This window comes from Tachypleus tridentatus, chromosome 11 (assembly GCF_004210375.1).
Source record: "Tachypleus tridentatus isolate NWPU-2018 chromosome 11, ASM421037v1, whole genome shotgun sequence".
NCBI classification, from domain to species: domain Eukaryota; kingdom Metazoa; phylum Arthropoda; class Merostomata; order Xiphosura; family Limulidae; genus Tachypleus; species Tachypleus tridentatus.
The window spans coordinates 65,217,357-65,242,113 of NC_134835.1; the positions used below are offsets into that span (position 1 = coordinate 65,217,357).

At 31.2% G+C, this 24,757-nt stretch overlaps 1 protein-coding gene across 2 annotated transcripts in view; it reads right to left on the reverse strand.

The window, feature by feature from the left end:
- Positions 1–848: 848 nt before the first annotated feature.
- The window catches only part of LOC143232337 (integral membrane protein 2C-like), a 29,047-nt gene continuing 5,138 nt past the window's right edge, over positions 849–24,757 (reverse strand). For both annotated transcript variants that reach the window (XM_076467634.1, XM_076467635.1), the window contains exons 2-6: positions 14,927–15,109; positions 13,195–13,470; positions 11,142–11,252; positions 9,167–9,344; positions 849–6,794 (exon numbers count right to left, since the gene is read on the reverse strand). In XM_076467634.1, coding sequence (XP_076323749.1) covers positions 6,676–6,794; positions 9,167–9,344; positions 11,142–11,252; positions 13,195–13,470; positions 14,927–15,109 — 867 coding nt within the window. In that variant the 3' untranslated portion in view covers positions 849–6,675. The remainder of the gene's footprint in view (positions 6,795–9,166; positions 9,345–11,141; positions 11,253–13,194; positions 13,471–14,926; positions 15,110–24,757) is intronic.

The window sequence follows — 24,757 nt, forward strand, 5'->3', positions numbered from 1 at the left end:
GTCAATTTTGATTAGTGTTAATGTTGGTGGCATTGATCAACATAATTGTAAATCATATTTTTTTTTGTGATAATGATAGATCAACCAACTCTAATTAACCCTTAAATGGCAGCAATCATCAATTGATACTGTTACCTACAACATTCCTGCTGTTTAAATGATGCCACTAGTATTCTTTCAAAAATATTCAAATTTCATTTATGAACTGCTTTTGCAGCAAAAAACAAAAACAAAACAAACTTTGTACAGTTTACTAGTAATAAATATTTTATTATAAAGTTCTTGGTATGGTGTGCATTACCCACATCTGTATACCACTACTCCTATACTTCACTAACAGTGTGAATATATATATATATATATATATATATATATACACACACACACACACTAGGCAAATTTTTTTTCCCATTTCTACACGTTTAGAATAAATATTTTTGTTACTAGTTTCTTTATGGTAAGCAGTGCAGGTGGTATTAATCTATATCATTGTATATATTAGCATTTCTTTGGGAGTAATGAAGCTTGATGTAGACACATTTTGGTTTAAGAGTTACAGCTGATTGAAAGGAAGAAAGAAAATCAATATTTTTACAACCTCTTTTGTAGATACTAAAATTTATAGGCAGTTTTGTAATTGATTAGATAAAGGCTTTGAACAGTCCTAGTAGCTTGGTTTTGTCAATGTCCTGGCATTAGCACTACAGTGTATAAAATGTACAGGTGCCAATTTCATCTTGATTTATCCCTTGAGAGAGACTGCTACCATGCTCCCCAATAATTACATGGTTGTTTGTAAGACATTAATTAAAATAATTTATAAAAAGTACAACTGAGCAAGTATCATATGTACTTTAGTAGTTTTATTTTTCCATCAGCATAACAAATATGTACGACAAACATAGTAACATAAAAAAAAAACATTCTTAAACTCAATAGTCATGAATTTCAAATTCTTTTAAATACCAACTACTTGCCAAACCAATGCACTATACTATTTATTCTCCTTTGTTTTCGAGTACTAAAAAGAAAAAATGCAAATTCATTTATAACGTGAGTATTGGTTTTTCTATTTAAAAAAATTTAAATCTAACATATTGGTTTGGCCACACCAACTTAATTTAAAATATTAAATTTGCTTTTAGCTATATTTACCAATCAATTTATTAAATAATAGCATGACAAATTAATTTAAAAACATTCTTTCAAAAATACTTTCATAATTTCTCTAACAAGCAACGTAGGACCAAATTTGAACCTGTACCTGTCTGTTAAGCAGCCATTACCATGTCACTGAGTGAGAATCATGTAGCATTGGTAAAAAATTATGATGCCAGTCTCAGACTTTATTTATATCATGTTTTAAACATACATATGTAGCTTAATTACAGATGTAAGTTATGATAGTTAAGGGATGCACAACTTGTTTTAAACCACATAATATGCTGGATTTTCAATTAAAGAAGAAATATGTATGAAATAAATTACTGAGAATAAATACAATTCTCAGAGATTAAATAGATGGAATGTAGGGAAGAAACATTTAGATGACAAGAAATAATTTTATCATTAAGTTAGTGAAAGATCTGGGGTAAAAAAGATAATTTCTGACAGAAATGAAAGTTAAATCAGATAGTATATCCACTGATTATATCTCAATATTATGCAGGCATGACGCTATTTAAATGTTGTGTCACTTAACCAACTGATACTTTCTACTACTTGTTAAACATAGTAGCATTTTCTCCTTAATAAGGAATGGGTGTCTTGGTAGCCATAACGTAACTTAAATTATCATCATACCCACCAATTGTGTCTCCACAGGTAATCATGGGTGTGGCAGCAATGACAGACACAATCCTAACAACAGTCTTAGCATATTGCTGTAATACGTCTGTAATAAAGTTAAATGTGCTAAGGTAACACTGCAAATTTATTTACTTTAAAGCATGTGAATAAAGGTTTTGTTTGTTGTACAGTAATCAAATCTGTACATGGTTAACTGATGATCCAGAACAATATCCTTTCCTTTACAGTAAGACAAAAAAAATGTGCCTATAAAAGTGTCAAAATCAGTAATATTTAAAATACGACTTGCTTCATAGTCATATAATGCTGACTGAATTGACGTACATCAAAACACTACCCTGCATTCTGTCAGTCACATGAAACAAAGCATGACAGTGATATCTCTTCAAAGCTGTATGAACATCTGTATTCAAAAGAAATTTGTTGATATATTTTAAATGATTTTCAGTAAATCTTAAAGCACCTAATCTAACATATGACTTCCCTTTAATTTGGGTTAAATAGTTTTGAAGATTTAACAAAGGTGATGCAAAAAAAACTGTAACAGGCAAACGGAAAGTAGTTGACTAGTGTCGCTGTTGGATACCAACTTAATTACAGTGAGGTCAAAGGAAATTTCATACTTCTATTCTTAATTAATTACTCAGTATTATTAATACTAATAGTAAGCATAATGAGGCTTACCCAGCTTAGAACAGGCATTCACACCATAGCAATTATTGTAATAAATGGTTTATATAAAGTGTCCCAACCACTACTGTATTTGTCTCAGCTGACCTGAAGAGATCTTTACTGAGTGAAGCATTGTTAGCAAGGGATATGGTATATGTAGTGTGGTTAGAAGATTAGATTATTATTACATACTCCTATAATTCTTGAAATCTTTAAGGGATTAAATAAATAATGCAATGTTAAAAATATAATAGGCCTAGTACTAATTGTTTTATAGCAAGTATAATTAATTGTTTGGATACTCTTATAATGGTTAAAATTTCAGCTTAATTTTGAAACACACGACCAAATGTCAGCATAACTAAATCCACAGCTTGATATTTCTCAAATGATAGTCATGATGCAGTCTGCAAAATATTTTTGAAACTAAAGTATTACAAAGAGTTATGGTAATGAAATTATATAGTTTATGTACTTCTAAACTGAAACAAAATGACCAGCTCCATTGAGACCATAAAATCAAAGTACCAATTTTTTATTTTATAATGAATATGTTTAAGGTTTATTCATTATATTTTCACTTAACCTAATCAAAGTATTGCTAATATGAAACATCACTAATGATGCATACTACCTGTAGCACAACACATTGATACCATGTAATAATTTTTTATTATGTTACCATAATTACAGCAGTTTCCATTTTAATATCTGAAGCAATAAAAAGGTGAAATAACCACACACACCAATTGATTAAAAACAACTACTTCAAAAAATTATGATCCTTCTCAATTAATATAAACATCCACAATACAAACCACTGATTACAGCACTGCTACCTTTGTAAGCCAACACTTTATTCCAGCAAACCTAGATCAAAGACAGCATGAATCAGTGTTAAAAACAAACTGGAGAAAGGGTGAACATGATAAATTATATTTTCTTGGTTACAATCCAACAGGGTGCATTAAAATGTTAAAATATTTTCTTGTTCAGGTTATATGACTGAACACAATCTTTTGTGTCTATATTAAAATGTAAACAGAAGAAAATTGATTCAATATCTAATTTTACTAAAAGTTTAGAATTATAGTGAAAATTAAAACAATTAAATTTAGGCAAGTTGTACCATTTTCCATTCTAGTCAAATAATTCAAATCTGTATTTAGAGAAGTGAAAAGGCAAATGCTCTGTATTAGACAATTTTTCATTTTTTATCAAAATAAAGAATAAAAAATAAAAAGGAATGTCAAATATATGCCAAGTGAAAATTTAGACTAGCAAATTAAGTCAACACTAACTTAAAAAGAAAACTTGTATTCTAATAACAAACAAGTTAGATTCTAATGATTAAAGAGCTCATTTTTCTTCATGGTGTCTATCACAAAGAATCACAAAATGTACACTAACACTGCTAATCAGCCATTCTTCTTCACAAAATTGGTCTTTTATTTAACTCAAAGTTTCCAAACTGGTTTAAAGCACTTGTTTTCCAACAAAATTTGGAGCTTACAGAAGTGTAAAGAAATGGAGGTTGCTGCAATCTTTTCATATTTAGACCTTTGGTTATGACATCAAAACCAATTATTAATGTTAGTTTTGGACAAAGATTTTTAAAGCATCTTGCACCTGACAGCCATTTAAAAGAAATATACCTCATCAATTCATGTAGAACGACAGTGCATTTTTGAATAAACAAAACAGCATTCGTACACAAACAAAATACCAGTAGCAAAATACTGCATCCTACTACTACTACTAATTAATACCTTAAAATTTTACAGATACATTTCAAAACGCTCTAACATATGGAAACTGTAAAACAGCAACTAACTTTTTGGTCTTCAGCACAAATCAGAAGATTCAGTGTATAAAACAAACCCCTAAATGTAACTGAAGTTAACTCTAACATTCTTCTTATTTTACATGACTATCTTACCAGTGTTAATGATCTAAACCAGGCAAGGGTTTATCAAACTGTGGGTATTCTACCTGGAAGGATAATGAGGGGTGCAAGGACCTGACTAGCAAAGAATTATTTTTCCCCAAAATACCGTTGGTAAAAATAATTACTTTTCAAAACATACTGTTTCTTAAAAAGGTGGGTGCACACAAGAAATGAATCTCTAAAGGATGTGCAGAAACAAAAAAAATTTACAAACCTCTCAGCTAAGTGATCTATTTGATGCACGTGACAGCTAACTTTCGGTACATACTGCATAAACAATTATATCATCTCCACCCCAATAATAAGTGAGCATGAGACTGTCTACCACAAAATGAAACAGAAACTTGATATACAAATCAACCTCAAATTTCTTCTACATAATAAATGTTCATATCCAGATAAGGGGGGGGGAGGATGAGAAAGAATTTCACATTAAAACCTATTATAAAGGCCACTGTAAAGTTAAAATTTATGAAAAGGTCCCCTTTTCTTTAAATAGTAAGAAATTTTAAGTGATATAAAAACAAAAAGGATTGTACTCAAGACTTATTTTTATACTCTAATCTTTGCTTAATGCTGAGATTAGAGAGAATGAGTGAATAGTACTCAATACTGTAATTACTGTTTTTGTACAAACCATGAAGGTGAATTACATCCTTAATTTGTAAATGTTAAAACTTAGTATCCTTGGCCAATGTTTCCCAGCTTTTTTCCAAGTGCAGACAAGCTAGCACTGATCTCAATTCATGGACCATTTGGCATAATATTAGCTTTTTTGAAGCACTTTTAAGTTACACTGTAAAGCTACGATTTAAAACAAATTATTTGTCAATTGTCTTATGGACTGGCTGAAACCTCCCTGTTGACCAGAGGGTTAGAACCACTGTTCTAGACTACAACTGAATTACACCAAATACTTGCGACTGTTAACCTTTAGAGTTCTACTATGAAACAATGGGTTATATTCAACATCAGTTACTGTTAACCCTTAGTGTTCTATTTCTGCTACTATGAAAGTAGCTCATACTGAGTATTGGTTAGTCATGTTTTGATGCTAACTGCTAAAATTCTCAGCCAATGTAGATTTGAACAGTTTTATTTTAAAAACATACAAACATTAATTTTACATTTAATACTGGCTCTTTCCTACATGCATACTATACCTAATTAACACAATGTTGAAACAGGCTATAGGTAAGTATGATAAAGTTAACTCAATACTTATGTTTTTTAGCAGGTATACGTGTTACGTAATTGCTATTGATTTAAAATATGATATTGTAAAACCTCATGTCAGAAATGATCTCTTCCACAAGAGCATTTTTTAACTGATATATATTAAAATAGTAGCATTATACAAATTTTCATTTGTATTTATATATTACATACGACATTACCATGTTTTCCAATATTCATATTTTTCAAATTTTACAGAACTTTGTACCATACAACTCCCCAGCATTTTGGTACAATAATGTAACTTTTTAAAAAATCTTCTGTATTACTTAGTTTCAATATTTTATTGTAATAAAGTCAATGTTAGATGTTAAGAACCATCAATGCTATGCTGTAAGGGGATACACAGAACTACCTTATAGAATGAATAAGTTTAACATGAGACATTTCTGAGAAAAATATCAAGTATATCTTTGTTATTATACAAATTCCCCTCAAAGAAAATACAAATTTGATTGTACAAATTAGTAAACAACAGCTCAAATGTAAATACATAAAAACTTTGTTTTACACTGAAAATGTACTGTTTCACAAATTTAAATCATTTGACACTTCCTTAACCTATAAGAAAGGAATGCCAAAACAATTTTTACGTAATTGCTTTAACTAAATTACTTTATTTACACACCAGTAGAAAGAACAATTGAACTTGCTTGTACCTGGTATATACAGTTATCTCAGTAAATTTAAAAATCTGATTATATCATTAGCCTAAATAAAGCAACTCAATTCACAATTAATTTCTAAAAGTTACAAAAACATACATAAAACATATAACTGGTCAAAATTAAATCAATTACTTGAACACAATGTAAAACTTATTTTAATATTCTGTATATTACGCTTTTTCTCTACAACTATTACTGATGAAATACAATACCATACAACATGTTATAATGGGAAATATGTAAGCTAATGAACTGGTACAGAAATATCTATGTAAGTAGCCTATTCTGCTAAAAAAAATCCCAAAAAACAGTAGAAAAACACAGCTCAATTAGTTTCTGTTGCTACTCTACTGGTGCACCAACAGCACGATGGAGGTTAACAATTTGTATCTCACTGATGTTAGGCCCTGCAAACTCGACAAACACGTTATTTTCATCTTTTTCAACACTCCGCTTGTTAACTAAAAAGGAAATTGAAATAATATATAACTTTAGTTCTCTTGGATATGACATACACTTTATAAAAATTAAATTTTTCATACACAAAAGGAAAACTTACTACATTTGCATTTTTGCTTTAGTTGAGAAAATAATGAAAATGTAATAAAACAGTACAATTACTGGAATTTGCTAACTGATTAATCACTGCACTCAGGACCTGATTACAATCAACTAATTACCTCACTAAATCTTTAATATCTGAAACAATCCAATATAGTAAAATAACTGGAATTAGGTGATTATTTTCATGATTAATAACACTAATTAAGCTGGAAAATGTTGAATTCATTTAAAATGAGAAATCCCAGCCAATATTTCAATAACTTGGACAGTAGGAATAATCAACAATAGTATTAAAAAATATTAATACTGATTAGGTGTTTATTTTATAATACTAAATCAATTTCAGTAATAGCATACTCAAAACAATCAAAGCTTTGGCTAGCCTTTTGAAAGGAAGTTCAAAACTCATTGATTGATAAAAATTCGAGTTCACAAACCTAGCCATATCCACTAAAAATGTCTAATACTCCTACAGACAAAAACTGTACCTAATTCACTGCAAAGATCTCTTAATTATGAAAGATACAAAACATACCTTTTCTGCTTGCAATTTTAATAGTTAATTACAAAGCACAATCCTTTTCTCCGTGTTATTTTTAAGAGTAATCAAAAAATACAACTCTTAAGTCTACTTTCTTTGACAAAAAGCAACATGAAAATAAAAATCTTAACTATGGCAACTAAAAATGTTCATGACACCTAGTATTTTCTCTTTTATTCATGAAGAAATTAATTCAAACTAAAAATAGTTTTGGACTTAGACATTTCGTAACCATTTTTGCACTATGAGTCTTAAATCAAACTATTTCTAAGATTCTAATGGTGGATTCAGTGCTGCAGTTGCTCAATGCACTACTAATTTCATGCCATTTTATTTTTCTTCTTTGTCATTTCAACTAACAAGTGCACCTGTTTAGACTCACACATGCCCAAAGACAGTCAATTTTAGGCAATACTATCAAGTGGTTGTTAATATGTGATCATTAGCATACTGTCATTGCTGTAAGAGTAAATAAGTACACACAGGTGTCTCGATTATCTGCACTTGTCTAAGGAAAGGAGAAAATGCAGATAACCAAGGCACTAGTATATCTCACTATTTAGCCCACTCTTTAATCTAAATAAAGTTAAGATATTTTAGTTCTTTGCTTTAAATTATGATCCTTTTATTGATGTTTGTTGTGAAAACTGATAAAATGTCCCAATCACAATCATAAAAGCCAGTTGTTGGTCAGTTACGTTTGATTTCGTGAGTTACACATGTCCAATTCCACTTTTTCTCCTATAATACTTTATCTTCTGATTGATTGTTCCTGTTCTAAATGAATTTAATAGACAACAGGCATAAAGGGTTCCTAAATTTCTGCACTTTTTATGCTATAGACACAAGTGTTACAAAGATAAATTTTGATACTTGTTTGTTGTAATAAGCAAGGTTATGCTGAGGACAACCCATATTCTAACTTTTAATAAAAACTATATAAGGAATCTACACTTATTATTCAAAAGTGCAACAAAGAATGCAAAACTATAGCAAAAACACCAAAGAACCACAATACCTTTCCTGTTTCTCATTTGAAGTAAATATTCATGCCACAGTATATTTAATTCATAATTATATTACTACCAACAATCAGTTAATAACAGGCCTGCAAATTTATACTTCATAAAAGTTTTGGTTTTAATAGTGCATTTCCTATAATTCAGTTACATAGATTTTAAAAATACTAATTTTTTTTTTCTATGATTTAAGGATATGTTTTTTTTATAAATTGAGATGAAAAACTTACTATAGATATAACAGAATACATTTGAGTCATTCACATAACCTCTTGTTGCCATAGGAATAATACTGAAAATAGTAAAATAATTTCAAAGTACATGCACAAACAAATAAATATAAATGATGTTTGCATCATGGTAACTGTTATACTAGTGGCAAGTTTCTTGTTGGTTCTAGAAGAATAAAGCTTAGATTGTGATTGGTCTAGAGAAATCTATAGACAATGGTCCTCAACATTTTAGGCATAAGAAACTGATCTGATTTTCAATGAAAATTCTAGATTAGGGAGATAAGTGGGTATAATTTTCAGACTTGGTGTACAGGAATTAATATAGAACAAGTAGAACCTTTAAGACAAAAATTGCACGTGTAATTAACAGTAGATTGATTGTATAATCAATCAAACAAATATGGTTTTTATAAAAGAATTACCACCATTATTTTCTAGTTTACATTTAGCAATGTTTATTTCTGTAACACACTTACATCGTTTAGGTCTGTTTATATTAGCTCTTGAAATAGGCATCCTTTCCAGATAATATGTAGGGAAAGCAGAGCAAGCCCTTGCAATGTGATATCCCATTGTTTTTTTGTCAGTGATAGGTGGTGTAATAACGTACATTTTTTCTCGGACAATTTCAGTATTCACATCATAGTAGCCAGCCTGTTGAGAAAATATAGAAACAATTCATTAAACTGTTTTACTAGACCAGTTAATTTGTATCAGTTACATAAAATAGGTTGTGGGTCAGCAAGTCTTTAGTTTAAAAAATATCTTCTTGAAAGCAATAACACAAACATGGATGTCAACACTAAAAAAGAAAAATACATGCTGCAAGTAGAAGTAACATTTTATTTGTCAGAAAATTAACTTGCACTAGCCCCATAAATGAAACAAATTTGCTTTACCCATTCCATTTATCCTTTGATCCCTTTGTAACAAAAGCCCCTTTCAATGGTTTTTTGCACAAGCCCACTGTGCTACATTCAAAACTTAATTACACACTTTTAATATCAATAAAAGTGAACAAATTTAATATTGTATGTGTATTATGATTCAAAGATATTTTATCCAAGTCATAAGCCCTATATTAGTAAATAAGTCTTAAAAAAAAAAAAACAATTTAAATTTTAGAGGTATTGTGTCATGTGGCTAACAAGTTATGAAAAATCACTACTTTGGCTGTCTGCATCTTCAATAATGTAATAGTAATATACACACACTTATCCACTAAGATGCTTACATAACCTTTTCACTCATTTCTTTCAAAGTACTCTGAATGAATACAGTTAATTTTTTTCAACCCTTAACAGCTGTTATACTCACCTTCAATAGATTTGAGCTTTATTATTCCCATTTATTATGTAGACATTACGTACATATGTATAAAACCATTAGAAAAAGGTCATTTTACAGTATAAAGTAAGTTATTTTGAAATTGGTGCCAAGTAATCATCATACAGTACATGAAATTGACTGTTGTTGGCTGCTTGACAGACTAGAATTTATGGTTGTTTTTTTACTGAATTAAGTTATAGTTAGAAGTGAAGTTTATATTGTACTTTGGTCATACTATATTTTAGTTGTGTTTTGAAATACTAAAAGGTTAATTTTTCCAACTCAGGCTTCGTGTATTTGACTGACCATGTGACTTCTCTGTACTCATTTAGTCTTCATACATTCAATGCAACTAACCTGCAATACAGTATGTATATCTTCATAAAATTTGGCAGTCTTTCAATGAACATTACAAGTCTTTTGCACACAGTCATTTTTAGTGAAGTATTTTGAATAAACTGAAAAAATAAAATTGTGAATACAGAGTATTTGTTTTGAATGTAGTTTCATGTTACAATCAGAAGTCATTCTAGAAAGAAAAAAGGGTAATTTAGATTTATTCTATACACAAATTCTGAAAGAGAATAAGACAAGCGAGTGTTTCAAGGGAGGTCTGAATTTTTACTTTGATAGCTATGTAACCAAACATAACTGAAGGCTATAAAAATTATGGTTTATATGAATAATGATAGTTTTATGGTGAGTAATGCATGTTTAAATGTCATACTTACTGGAGGAATGGTAGGTAAAATAGAGAAAATGTCACACAAAGAGAAATTGAGAAATTTTAAAATATTACCTTACAAAATTAAGAACTTAAAATGTGTGTACTATTAACATATGTATTATTAGTTAAGATGTTATACTAATTGGCACAACAAACAAAAAGTAGTTTAATAAAAATTTGAATACATGTCAAACTTCATAACATATGCACTAGACTAATGTGTGAATGTTAAAAACACATTAGAAAATATACTAGTCATTTTTAAGATCAAACTTTACAAATGTCTACATGCAAATACCAATAAAAATGATTGAACTGACTGTTAATTTTACAAGTAGATGACAAAGGTAAATGTTAAGCAGGAGTGTTTAGTGTTGTTTAGAATCTTAACTTACCTCCATTTTCAACATCAGATCAACTAAAGAATGTGGAGGTAAGATAAGCTTACGGTTAAGTGGCATCACAAAACACCGTCTTCCTTCAAGATCCACAATTCCAGTTTTGTTCTGTAAATGGATTAACCATAATGGATGTGAATAAACATTTTGCATAAAACTAGATTTATTTAAATATAATGTATATAACAAAATTATTACAATAATGAACTGAAAAATATTAACCATGAAAACAAAACACACCGTCTATATCATTGTAAGAGCAAGATTTCACAGACGATGTTTCTTTGCTTGTCATATGTTTTGTTTGTACTAGTATGTATCTAACTGTCCTGTATGATTTCCAGTGGATATCTAAGTTTAAAATTTTACTATTTTTAATTTTCATGCTAGTGGGACTTGCATGCTGTTCATGCTGTGTTTTATAGTTATAAAAGTAGTAATTCTGTTTGAGGCATTATATATATATATATATTTATGGTCATCCTTGATGAAACTTCAGTAACAGATGTCTTCAACTGTCTCACTCAAGCAAAAACACCAAAAAAATAATTATCACCAAGGATAACAACATAGCTGTTACAGTTATTTACCTATGCTATACATATAGAATGCAAGCAAAAAACATGAAATGCATAGCCAAAAATTAAGGAACATACATGAAATCCTTTCCATTGCAGACAACTGAGCTACAACAGAAAAACATCTTTGGTTTAATAATAAAAGAAAACAAAACTCCAACACTAAGCATATTTTCTGTAACAGAACATAAAATCAATGAACAAATAGAAACTCCTTGATACAAAAAAGTTCTGGAAACCAGGAAGATTAGTAATGCTCTCCCTCTCTCTCTCTCTCTACACACACTAGACAAAATGCCACCCTATGGGCAGCTGTTTGGTCACAATCCTAGAGAGATGAACAGTTCATTTCTCTTGTCACAAAAAAAGCTCAACTTCTCATAATTGCATTTTGGTGAGAAATTTGATGTGCTTCTGTATTTCAGGTTTCTTTTCACTGGATTTTGTCACAACTTGGTGAGCAATCCCATCTCTTTCTTGCATTTTCTTTCTGTAACTTACATTCTGAAATTTCATTTTCTTTCCTAAAGTTTTAGATTTTCTTCACGTTAAGCCATTTTTTCTATTTAATAATTTTTGGCATTGAGATTTTCAATTTTTAACCATTTTATACCAATATTCGTGTAGAAAAAAAATGCTTGTGTAATTTATAAAGATCAAATTATTATACAAATTCCTGCAAGTTTATATGCAACAAGCTCTGTACAAGGGACTTAATTCCTTTGGTCACAGAAAAATCAACTTTTCTTCTGAAATGTCAATGATTCTCCACTTTAAAATGCTGCATTAAAACAATTAAACCAAAATTTTAGAAGTTTTATTACAAAAAATTAATTCAGTTGATAATGATAAATGTAAAAAGTTAGGAAAAAAATGTCAAAGTATTTTTTAAATTTTTGAAAGGTTTATTCTAAAACATTTTCATTATGGTGTAATTTAAAGCTGCTACTGACATATTTCATGATACTACATAAATATATAAATAAAATGCTATGCAATACATTAACTGTGTTTACATGCAATTAAAATCAGCACTGTTATATAACAATAACGAACTTAAATAAAAACCAGAAACAACATACTAAAACTGAAATTCAAAACCATGCCTCTCTTACCATTCCCTGCTGTCATCCTCAAGTTATGAAAGTCTTCATGATTTAAAGATGACAGCAAGGAATGGTAGTGGAGGCATGGTTCAGTTTCAGTTCTACAATGTTGTTGCTTTTGTGTGTTTATATACATATACATTATACACACACACACACACAAATTGAGTTAAATCTACTGGATATCAGTGTATAACACTTAGTGTTATAATCCTCTTCTCTTATTCTGTGAATTGTTTTTTTAAATCGAAAATGCATAACTAAATTTTGCAAAGCCTTATTTCTAGTATCAAGGCAAAGAAAAAAGATAAAGACCATGAAATGAAAATGTTATACAAATATTAATGGATAGTCTCTAGAACTCACCACAATAAAATCATGAATGAAACGTCCATGTCGACCATGAGAGAAATTTGGTACCTCAATCTGTTCATACTCTTCATACTCTATGTCAATCTCAAACTCTTCCCTAAAAAAGTTCTTGTAGGGGTTCTTTGTTGTTTGTATCATGTTGCTTGAAGATGTAGAGAGATTTTTTTCAAAAGATTCCTTGTAATTTCTGAAGCCATTAGTTAGAACTTGCTTCTGTTCTGATGCATACACATTATATGGAACAGAGCACCAACCTCTAAACTGACGGAACTAAATATAAAGAAACTGCTTATTACTACACATTTATCATTTTAAAAAAGTACGAGTATATAAGCAACTGGACATGGTTGTTTAGTAAATGGCGTTATTCAGTTACATAAAAGTGGTATTTCAAAAATCTCAAAAGATAACTATAAACAGTACAAGTTTACTTTAATTACAAGTAAAATACAAAATTTAAGTCTAATATTATATACATTTTTTCATTTGGCTACCTAATTACTGGAAATGATAGATTAAGTTCTAGTTATTACACAATACTGAAAACATTTATTCCATGAAAGCTTTAAATATCAGTTTAAAATTCAGGAATTTTTTGATATATTGTATAAATTTTGCTTTGGTAGAGAATATTTTATAGTTTATGACTATAAACACAAATTATCTTTTACACAATGATTAACTAAAACTTAATTATATTCAAAATGAACATAGAAATATTCAGGATTTAAGCTCACAGGACAATTCTTTATTTCAAATGTTTTAACACTGGGTATTCAAGGATTTCTATACACCAATGTAGTATCACATTATAAATAAGCTCTCTATATCAACATACAGCAAATCTCCAAGTTTCAGCTGCATCATGCTGATCTTTAAATTTATTATCATTTCTTAATTCTACAGAATTTCACTCATTAAAATATACAAAACTTAATGTATACCTTAGAATATAATATCTAATGTTAAACATCTGAAATAAGAAACTAGTTCTGAATTTTTTTTGTGCAATATTTGAATTTAGTTGTTTAAACTTGGTCTGATCTTTATAAAAAAAAAAAAAAAGTGTATATTTAGTCATAAAATTTATACTAAGCAAAAAATAAATTAACACAGTATTTTCAAATTCTTCTTTAAAAACTCAAATGAACCTAGCAGACATGTTACAGCAGACGGGTGATGAAAGCTTTTGTGATATTTTCAGTTTAATACAAATATTGTTAATTTGATAAAACTGGGATCAATCTAGTAGTGAATTATGTATTTACACTTACATTGAAGGAAACTTAAAGAATGCAATGTAATTCTTTTCATATAACTCATTCTCTATAACAAAACTGTTTGTGGTTGGAAGTTAACATTAATTACATGTTGAACAAAAGTGATTAGCACAGCATGAGCTTTCATCAACACCTAGTTTTCTGTATGTTCAGGGTACCCATAATGTCCTTACAATATGGTTTCAATTTTTAAACCAAATTTAATATTAAGTTTTGATGAAGGCATTTTGTTTCAATTTACTACTGTTTGTTCCTTACAACAAAATGGGGTTATAATGCATCACTGTCTTATAATTACCTTGTGACAGTCTCCATATTAAGCCACTATTTAAATTCTGATTACAAAAAAATATTGAGAAACAAAATTGTAAATAATTACATGATTATAATACTTTACGAACAAATAAAAATACTTATAAATATTCATAACAGCTTTGAACACTTACCTTGTACTGAGAAAACTGTCTGTACAAGTACACTCCACCAATGATGCCAAATGTAAGCACTAAAAGTGCAGTAACAAAGACACACAGAGTTGTAGCTGAATTAACACGCCTAGCACGTTCCTGGAATCTCACTATTTTTGTCTTTGGATGTCCCACTTCAACAGATCCATTTTCCACCTCAGTCTAAATGAATTAACATAGTTTATAATAAATATAAACACCTTTTAAAAATAAAAGGTGTACATTCTCGTTATAGTAATTAATACAACTTTCAAAGAATGTTACAGCTTTCCACATCTGCTGTCAAACTATTGATAAATTTAAACCATCAATTAACTCAAGTTCAAAAAGTCTTCCAATAAGACAATACTGTACTACTTAAAACAGCTTTCCTTAAATACATTCAAAATTCTTGGATCATCATGTTTATCTGGCCTGGATAAAACACTGCAGCCAGTAAATTTAACAAATATTTAAGATTCTATTTTTTAAATGCCAAATGCTAACAGTAAACAGAAAGATAAAAATATAAAAATTCAAAATAAAAATAAAAATCACAAGACTAATGAAATAAACATGAGGCAAATTAAGAACTTGAAATCCAAGTTTACAAATTCTCACACAAAACATTCTTCTAACTAACCACAATTACAATATTTTACTCATCTTTACCATTCTTCATAGATTTGAAGGGTAAAAAGGAAACTTGAGAAATGACAGGTTTATATACTTGTATTTGTTAAGCACAAATACAATGGTGCAAAATAAATTCAAGTCTGTAAAAACAGAGATAATACTAAAAAGCAATTTCTATCATTTGAAAGAAATATTAAAAACTTATGGTACTCTGAAAGTTTATCTTTTAAGTTACATTGCAAGTCCTTCTATAAACTATTTGGTAAAATATTGAAGTCACTTTGTATTACATGGTCACTATTAAGCCTTGCACTTAAAATTTATTATAACTGAAGTAAAAAACAAAACAAAAGTATTGTTATACACGTATCTGTATACTTTGAGTTATTAACTTTTAGGAAACATGCCCCATAAAAATAAAAAATCCACCATCTCTGTCCATTGAAGTTAACCAATTGACTGCTGATGTACTGTATAAATGATGATGTTGAAATTTGCATCATCTATACAAGTAGACAAATGAGTTGAACCTCCATAACTGTAAGGTTAAAGTTTGACAGAAGATTCCAGCCTTATACTTGAGCAAAGTATTTTCAACATTGCTTAGCTGTTATTCAACATGTATATCCAAAATTTTTAACACTGACATGTATATGCTACAAACATTAAAAAAAAATTATTCTCCAATTTTTACTTATAATGTAATGGGTCCTTAAATAATAGTAAAAAAATGCAATTCTAGTTTTCCTAATAGAACTGATTGTTAACTTCATAATTTTGCTATGTTATTCTGTTAAGAACTTTATATTTTAATCAGTAAAATTTCTTGATTGTCTGAAAAATTAATAATAAAGGAGAAACAAAAACACTCAATTTAAAACAGTTAATAAAAAATGATTAAATGAGGTTTTAAAGCAATTTGATCAATTTGAAGTGTTACTTTTTTTTTAACAATTAAAATTGAAGTATATGATCTTATTTACTATTTTCAGATTTCCATATATATTACCATAATAAAAAGGATGGAAAAACAGGAAACAGATAACTGACAGTTGGAAAAAACAGTATCCTAATCCACAAAATGCAAGGAACGAAATAAATAAAGAACAAGGTCTTAAGAGAAAAACAGCATGGGTTAATCACTTTGGTGCTATAATGTTTGTTGATATGAATTTCAACTGTCAGTATCATGTGATGTCACTTGCCTCTCTTTACCACCACTCACTACACAATCATCTGCTTAGGTATGGTACTTAGTCTTGTCCATTTCAATTGGTCACTGACAAATATCACAGTGAGGTGTGAAAGTTACTTAGTAACATAAACAACTCAACATAAACTCTAATTTTGCCATCACTTTCTATTGACCAATTTTGGTTCCAATATTCTACATATTTCTCATACCAGTAAATTTTTAACTGTACTTAGACCATGCATAACATGGAAATATTTTTCTTTTGAGCCATTTTTTTCGCAAGTAAAACTGACAAAGACACTGACGTGGATAGAATTTTTAGAATAGAGCTCAATTACCTCATGTATCCCAACTTATTATTACATGAACTGTAGTAGCAGCCTCATGAACTTCAGTAAAAAATTACAATAAACAGTGGATAGTATTCAAATAACTTAAAAATTTACCAAAAAAATATAAAGTCCAGTCCATAAGTTGATTTACTCTTTTCACCATTTTAGGCCAGTTTCAGGGAATTTCATCTTTATTAGTAACCCTGGACAAATGCAAGTCAAATGAATATACTAGACTTACAACAATGTGTAGAGTATATTTTATTCTTGGTTTAACCGTAAAATTTAGATATAGCATTCCATTCATCTTCTAACCTAAAGTAAGGTAATCGAGTAGAACAGAAGGAAAGACATTAAACATCAAAAAATAATGCAGGGAATTAGTTGCGTACGATATTTAACTGTCCGAGTTAAACTTGTACAAAAAAGAATAATCAAGGTCATGTATTTATGAAGTGCTCATTCCTTCCTTTTTGTTCAGAAGTTAAAAAGGACTTTCTATAGTAGCATAATTGTAATTAGGCTAACTTGCCAGGATGATTAACAAGTACAAAAACCACCGTCAGTCACCTGAAGTTGGCCTTTCCAGTCCCGGTTCAGAGTCATTTGACATTATGAACATTTTCAAAAAATTAACAAGTTTTAAAAGACTTGTAGTAAACGTTTAGTAATAACTCACCAGGATGACTACTGGGTAGTTTAAACAGCAGTGCGAGTCACCTGAAGTTGGTCTTTCCAGTCCTGGTTTCAAGTAGTTTGATGTTATGGCCATTTTCTAATTTCAAATTAGAACTAGATGGGCTGTGATTCTTAAAAGGGAATCACATTAAAGAAAAAGGTCTAATGTATAAATTAAAAACCTTAAATGACATTAAAAAAATTGATAACCATTAAAAAAATTAAAAAATATTTCCAAGGTGGACATTGTCACCATCACCAATAACACTATCTAACGTTATGGGCTAACCTTAGGACAATGTGTTTAAAATGGTGCCAATGGCAAGAAATCAAAATATGGCTTATTGTGATCTGAGTGTTACATACACATTGTGTGCATCTCTTCCAGATAAAAGAAAAGGAGTTGAAAAAGTGACCAATGCATAGTCTAGTTAGAACTTCCTCTTTCCAATCATTATGGAAGCAAGACAGCCAAAGTCCAATATATGGTGTTTATTTTGAAAAGCTTGTTTTTACATTGTTCACTCTAAGTTGACTGCCAACTGGCATGGAGCCAAGCCTTGAATACAGGACCACAGTCCATGTATGGAACAGGCATGGCAGTGATTGTGCCAGAGCAGATAGATTTAGCTGCGGTGTTGGCACACTTGTTCCCACGAACACCAAAGTGGCCAGGTATCCAGAAAAATTGGATAAAACTAGATTTTAAAGAGAAATGGGCCAGTCAGTTTTGAATATCAGCAAGAACAGGGTGTGAATCAACATGAAGCAACTCCAGGACCAGTAGAGAACTAAGCGAGTCAGTATAAATAGTGCAGTTTGAGTACTGCTTAGCTTCAATGTAATCTGGGACAAAAGAAATGACATACAGTTCAGCAGTGAACACAGAAGCTGTAGAGGGGATTATGCACACAACCACCAAACCACAACAAACCATGGCAGAGCCCCCACAGTCACTTGATTTTGAACCTTCTGTATAAACAGGAATGGAAGGATGGTTCAAAAGATGTTAAGCAAATAACAGAAGGTATTTCCAATTAGAAGTGTCTGCTTTTCTGAGATGACTTAAAGATAGGTCACATTTGGAGACTAAGAAACCATTGTGGGATGAGCTGACTAGTGGATACAGCAATGTTATCCAAGGAAAGACCCAATTTATCCAACTGCACTTAGATATAAAGGCCAAAAGGAGAAATGGCAGATCATCTGTTCTGAAAAAATATGGCCCACTGAGGAAGGAAAACACAACCCCAGGGAGAATGCTTTGAAAAGTTAAAGTTTCGAAGCATAGACAGTTGCAAATAGCAGAGATGAAAAGAGGGTTCATGAGACTAAGTATAAGCTATTACAATGGAAAGTGTGGAAGGCCCCAATGCAGACCCAAAGTCCTTGATGATAAATGGGGTCCAGCATCTTTAAGGCCAAAGTTCTGGCAGAGCCATTGACCAGTGATCCATAATTAAGTTTTGATTGAATAAGAGCATGATATATCTTTAGCATATAACATCGACCTGCTCCCCAAGTGTTGGAAGAGAGGACCACAGAGGATGTTCAGTGCTCTTGTACATTTGACTCCAAGTTCCTGTAGAAAAGAACAGGAAAGTGTCAAACCCACACAAACATGGAATCTTTTGTCCATTAAAAAATTGTTAATAAAAATGTGCAAACGGCCACATAACCGATACATATTTGGAGGTCTTGCAAAATGACATACCTCCATGTTGTTCCATAAGCTTTCTCAATGTCAAAAAATATTGATACAAGATGTTGTCGTTTGAGAAAGGGTTCTCTGATTGACCTTTCAAGTCGAATCAGGTAGTGCATGGTGGAGCGTTGTTGTCAGAACCCACACTGGGTGGGCAAGAGAAGGTTGTTTGATTGGAGGAACCAAACAAGACAAGCTTTAACCATCCTGTCTAAGGTCTTACCGAGACAGCTCGTCAAAGCAACTGGATGGCAGTTTGAAGGAATCTTGGGATCCTTCCCAGGCTTAGAGAAAGGTAGGACAATGAGGAAAAACATTCTCCTGCCAGATTGAGTTGAAAACAATCAGAAGAATAGCAAAAGAAGCAGAAGATAGATAGCACAGCATTTCATGGTGCACATCATCAGGTCCAACCACTGTACTGCCAGACCAATGAAGGGCCAGTTTGAGTTCTACAAGTGTGAAGGAATGATTATAGTCATAAAGACAATCAGCTCGAAAGAAAAGAGGTGATAGCTCTGCAAGTCTTGATGACAAAGAAGGTGGAGGAAGAAGCAGAAGTAATTGATACCTGGCAAAAGCTTCCACCTAGAATTTCGGCAATGCTCAGGGTATCAACTACTCCCTGGCCATCAGAGAGCGAGATCGAGAGGGGACAGAATTATACTGCCCACTGACCTTTTGGATCTTGTCCCATATGACTTTGGAACTGGTGGTAAAAGATATGCTGGTTGTGAACTTAATCCAACTTTGACACCTTACCCACCAAGCACATGCACGGGGACAGCTGGAAAGCTATGAGGCACAAGAGTGGGATATCTATGGAAAGTATCCCAGGCCTGTTTTTGAGCCTACTTTGCCAAGTGGCAGGCAGGATTTCACCATGGATGAAGATATCATGGTAAACTTGTCGGGGTTTTAGGAATACACTGAGCAGCTGCTTGTATAATACAGTCAGTTACTGCTGCCACACAGTTGTCTACTGATTGCTTACAGATGATAGCAGGATCAAGTTCTGAGAGAGCAGTGAAAGAGGGCCAGTTTGCATGATCCAGCCCTAGCCAGGTCATGCAGCTCGAGTGGCAATGACCACCGTCAGTCTCTCGCAAAATTATTGGAAAATGATCACTGCCTCATGGATTATTGTTAACCCTCTAAGAAAAATGGGAGAATAATGAAGGGGAGCAAATTGAGAGATCAATAAAGGACTGACTAGGTGCATGAAAATAAGTAGAAGAACCAGTATTGAAAAGAGAAAGGTTGTAATCAGAGAGAATATGCTCTACAGAACAAACCCTCCTATCAATATCAGCACTTCCCCAGAGGGGATGATGTCCATTAAAGTCCCCAGGATTAAAAAGGGAGATAGCAACTATTCAATGAGAGCATCAAGGTCTGATTGATCACATATCTCCAGGCAACAGGTAGAGAGAACAAACAGTGATGGTATGACCCCCCGGAAACACGGATGGCTTTGGCCTCCAAGAATGTGTCAAGTGGCAAAGAAAGAGTGGGCACATGCTAATCAACCAACAGTGCCACCCCTCCATGCACTCATCCATCACACAGCCTGTCATTTCTGTACAAAGAAAACTGCCGAAAGGTGACTGTTTTGATGTCATCCAAATCAGAACATAAACCTCAACAGTTCCAATGTATCAAGGTGGCCATTTTTATTTATGTGTAGGCAAATTGGGTGAAGAACCCTTCTGTTTATGACCACATCTTTTTTTCTTTTCAACCTCCATGGATCCTGCCCTGGGTCAACTGGGCAGGTCTTTCCTGTTAAGAAAGAATTCCATCAACTGAGGACGTGAACAAATGATCGTTTTGCATATTGTGGTGGGAGAAGATGTACCCAAGGAAATGCCTGTACCTAGAACCAAAGGAAGTGGATCTTGGGATTTGCTGAAATGTATGTGAGAGAGAGAGAGAGAGAGAGAGAGAGAGAGAGAGAGATGGGTGTTAAAGTTGATTCATCAACTTTTTTAACCATGGGGATAAAAAGACCATTTGGTTTGAGAACAATTCTTTTGGAGGCACAGATCCATCTGCACTCCCACTGTAGTAGTTTGTTTTTGGTATAATAGAAAATTGATGTTTTAAATTAAATTAGTACTTTGTTTCAGTATTTACAAATGAAAGTTGTCACCATTAGTTTATATGCTTTTGCATGCAAACTAGTCAAGTTTCAGAACAGCAATACACTTTAGTATAAATACCTAATAAACTATGACTATAGTGAGCAGTTTCACTTCAATGTTTCAAATGTATAATCATTTCATACACATTTCTGTTTGTAAGAAATAACTTTCCCTATTATGCTTTCATGAAAGTGTTATTGACCTTTACGAAATAAAATTAAAAACAAAGTACATTTTATGCTTATAATACAAATACAGGAAAATATCTATAAATAATGAACATAAAATCTCAAAACTATATATATTTGCTGAAATCTTATTGAAACTTTGAAATTCATATTTTTTCACACAAGGAAAGATTGTATACAGACAAATGGAAAAAACTGGAAAAGAAGAATTTTGATCAGCTCAAGAGGCAGTGAATGTGAATCCTGATGGACTTCTATGGATAAAAAATACTGCTAATACTGGCCAAGGAACAAGAATCTACAGTCATGGTTATACTTCTAATACTGCAGTCTCAGTCATCATGGATCATTGTACAAAATATTTTTTAGGCATATGAAACATACTGTTGTGCATGTGCCAAGGAAGGGAGGAAGGGAACAGCAACTGAACACAAATGCTGCTGAAATTGGAATTAACTCCTACTTTGGATCTTGATATTATTGCAAAAGGTTTCTGCAAGAGTAAATCCATGTACAGAGTAAGATATAAAGTACTAACTGGTGATTCAAGTGGTTATAAGAGTTTTTAAAAATACCTTATGGCCAATCAATCAAGAAGGGCAAACGTGCCAACTACATGGTCAGAAAAAACACTAAGGTATTGCACAAAATTACTAGTGAAAGCACAGAAAATGCAAAATATTTGTCAAAGACAAGAATAATTCACCTTAAATGAAGCACAAGAGGCGCAATTTGATTTTATAGTAAAATTTCTAGTGATAAAAAAAAATCTCAGATGATTAAAGGATTGTCTACATGTTTCTGGAAGACACGAAAAAAGCAAACTTTATTTTCATCAGTCAGCAACAACAACAAAAACTATATCTTAAAAATGTCTCATTCCTTTCTCACAACAATTATGGCTGCTACAAACACTTGTTCAAAAATCCAATGAATTAATTTCAAATGACACTATATATATATGCACATTGTTATGAACTTCACCAGTGGAAAACAAACTGGTAGATCTTGCAGAGGTGCATATCACTGACACTGAAGGTGCCAGTTTATTACACCAACTAGGACCCAAATGGCACAACTTTGAAATCTTTCAGCAAAAGCCCAACTATTATATTTAAAAAAATATGCAGTAAAAACAGATACAGTAATGTCAGCTATAAAAACAGCTGCAGATGCCCAAGGCAAAAAAAAAATGCTGTGAAGTTACGAGCAAACAAATTTGACTGAGGAGTGAATAGTCAACAACCTATAAGAAAATGAACATGGAAAAATTTGAATTTCTAATAGAAGTGCAGGTATGAAAGAGATTAGTGACAACACAGAGTAAAACAAAGATGGAACAGACCGAAAATGAAAAGAGAAGAAAAGTAAAAGTCTGACAACTTCAGACTTTGATGACATGCAAGATGAGAGACAACATCATGTACCTATCTTGTAAAATGCATTTTTGTACAACTGACATAAATACACTCACTGTTGAATATGGCAGACAAAAATAAACAAAATGCAATTCTTGTCTGTACCACTGCTACAGGTATGACTGTTGAACCAAAATTATTTGTAGCTGTTGTAAACAGAATCATGGTACATCACCAGATTGTAAACAGAATCATGGTACATCATCAGATGAACTGATTAAATGGTAATGGAATATTAAAAGGGTCCAAAAAGAGACATATGAATTTCACTGATTGAAGCTTTCAAAAATATGAAAACTGAAACTGAAAGAAAACCAGATTTCTATCACATTCAAGGGCAGCTATACATTACAGGTAGATTTTTGTGACTTTGTTCCATAGACATCCAAAAAACAGAAAGAACTTATGGGAATCACAAATTTTCCAAGTTGAATCATTTTTCATGGAAGCTTTGCTACCAGATTACTGATCCCAGAATGGTCAGAAACTTGACTCTTAAGGAGGCACCTCATGTTGTTGAAGCTAAAAGAAATAGAGAAAACCCTATGATGTAATAAACTTAACTTGCATTAGGTGAAAAGCATTTTGTTTTATTTACCACATATACAACTTAAACCATATAACACTAATCTACAGTAAATAATACATCTCCTTAGATGTACATTTATGTAAAATTTGCATAAGCTATATAAGGATTGTATAGACAATTCACAGGATAGCATACTGGTAGAATACTTGGGTAATAAAAACGTAGAAGAGGAGAGACCAAATATTCAAATTACTATTATTTATATTACTATTTAAATAATCCAATAACTATTCCAAAATAAACTAATGGAAAATTCTTTGCACACAATGAAGCAAATTCCATATATTTAAAGGTCACTTTCTGACATCCTATTACAAGGAGTTAGAACTTTTATTATTATTATTATTATTATTATTATTATTATTATAAGTTACGATGTTTTGTATTTACATGTTAGTACTGCATATTCCTTATATACAGACACACACGTGCACACACACACATACCCATCAAGATGTGCAATTTTTTAATGGTGTCATTTTGGACAAAAAAATAATTTTATATTCATACTTTCTTAAATATTTCCAAATAAGATACTTTGTATATAAAAAATTGTCACAACAGAAAATCCAAGACAAAAATAATGTCAAATGTTGGACAACTTTAATATACATATTTTACTCAAATCCTGATCATTTCAAATTAGGATAGTTAATGAAAACTATCAAATATTGTAGCATATAAAAGGTATAAAAAAGGCTAGTTCTTTCACTGTTATAAGATGCTTCCTAAACTAGATCAGCTTTATTTTCAAACACTAAAATAGATCTAAGAATGACAAACAGCACAGTTTAATGTGAACCAGATTTTTGTTCTTGAAGATAAAAAAAAAGGTGAAAGTCAGGAAAAGGAATATTAATAGAAAATAAAATGAATACTCAAGCATTATGATAAATATGTATTGGCTAGGATTCAGTATGGTTTCCAACTTGGTAAAATGGAGTTA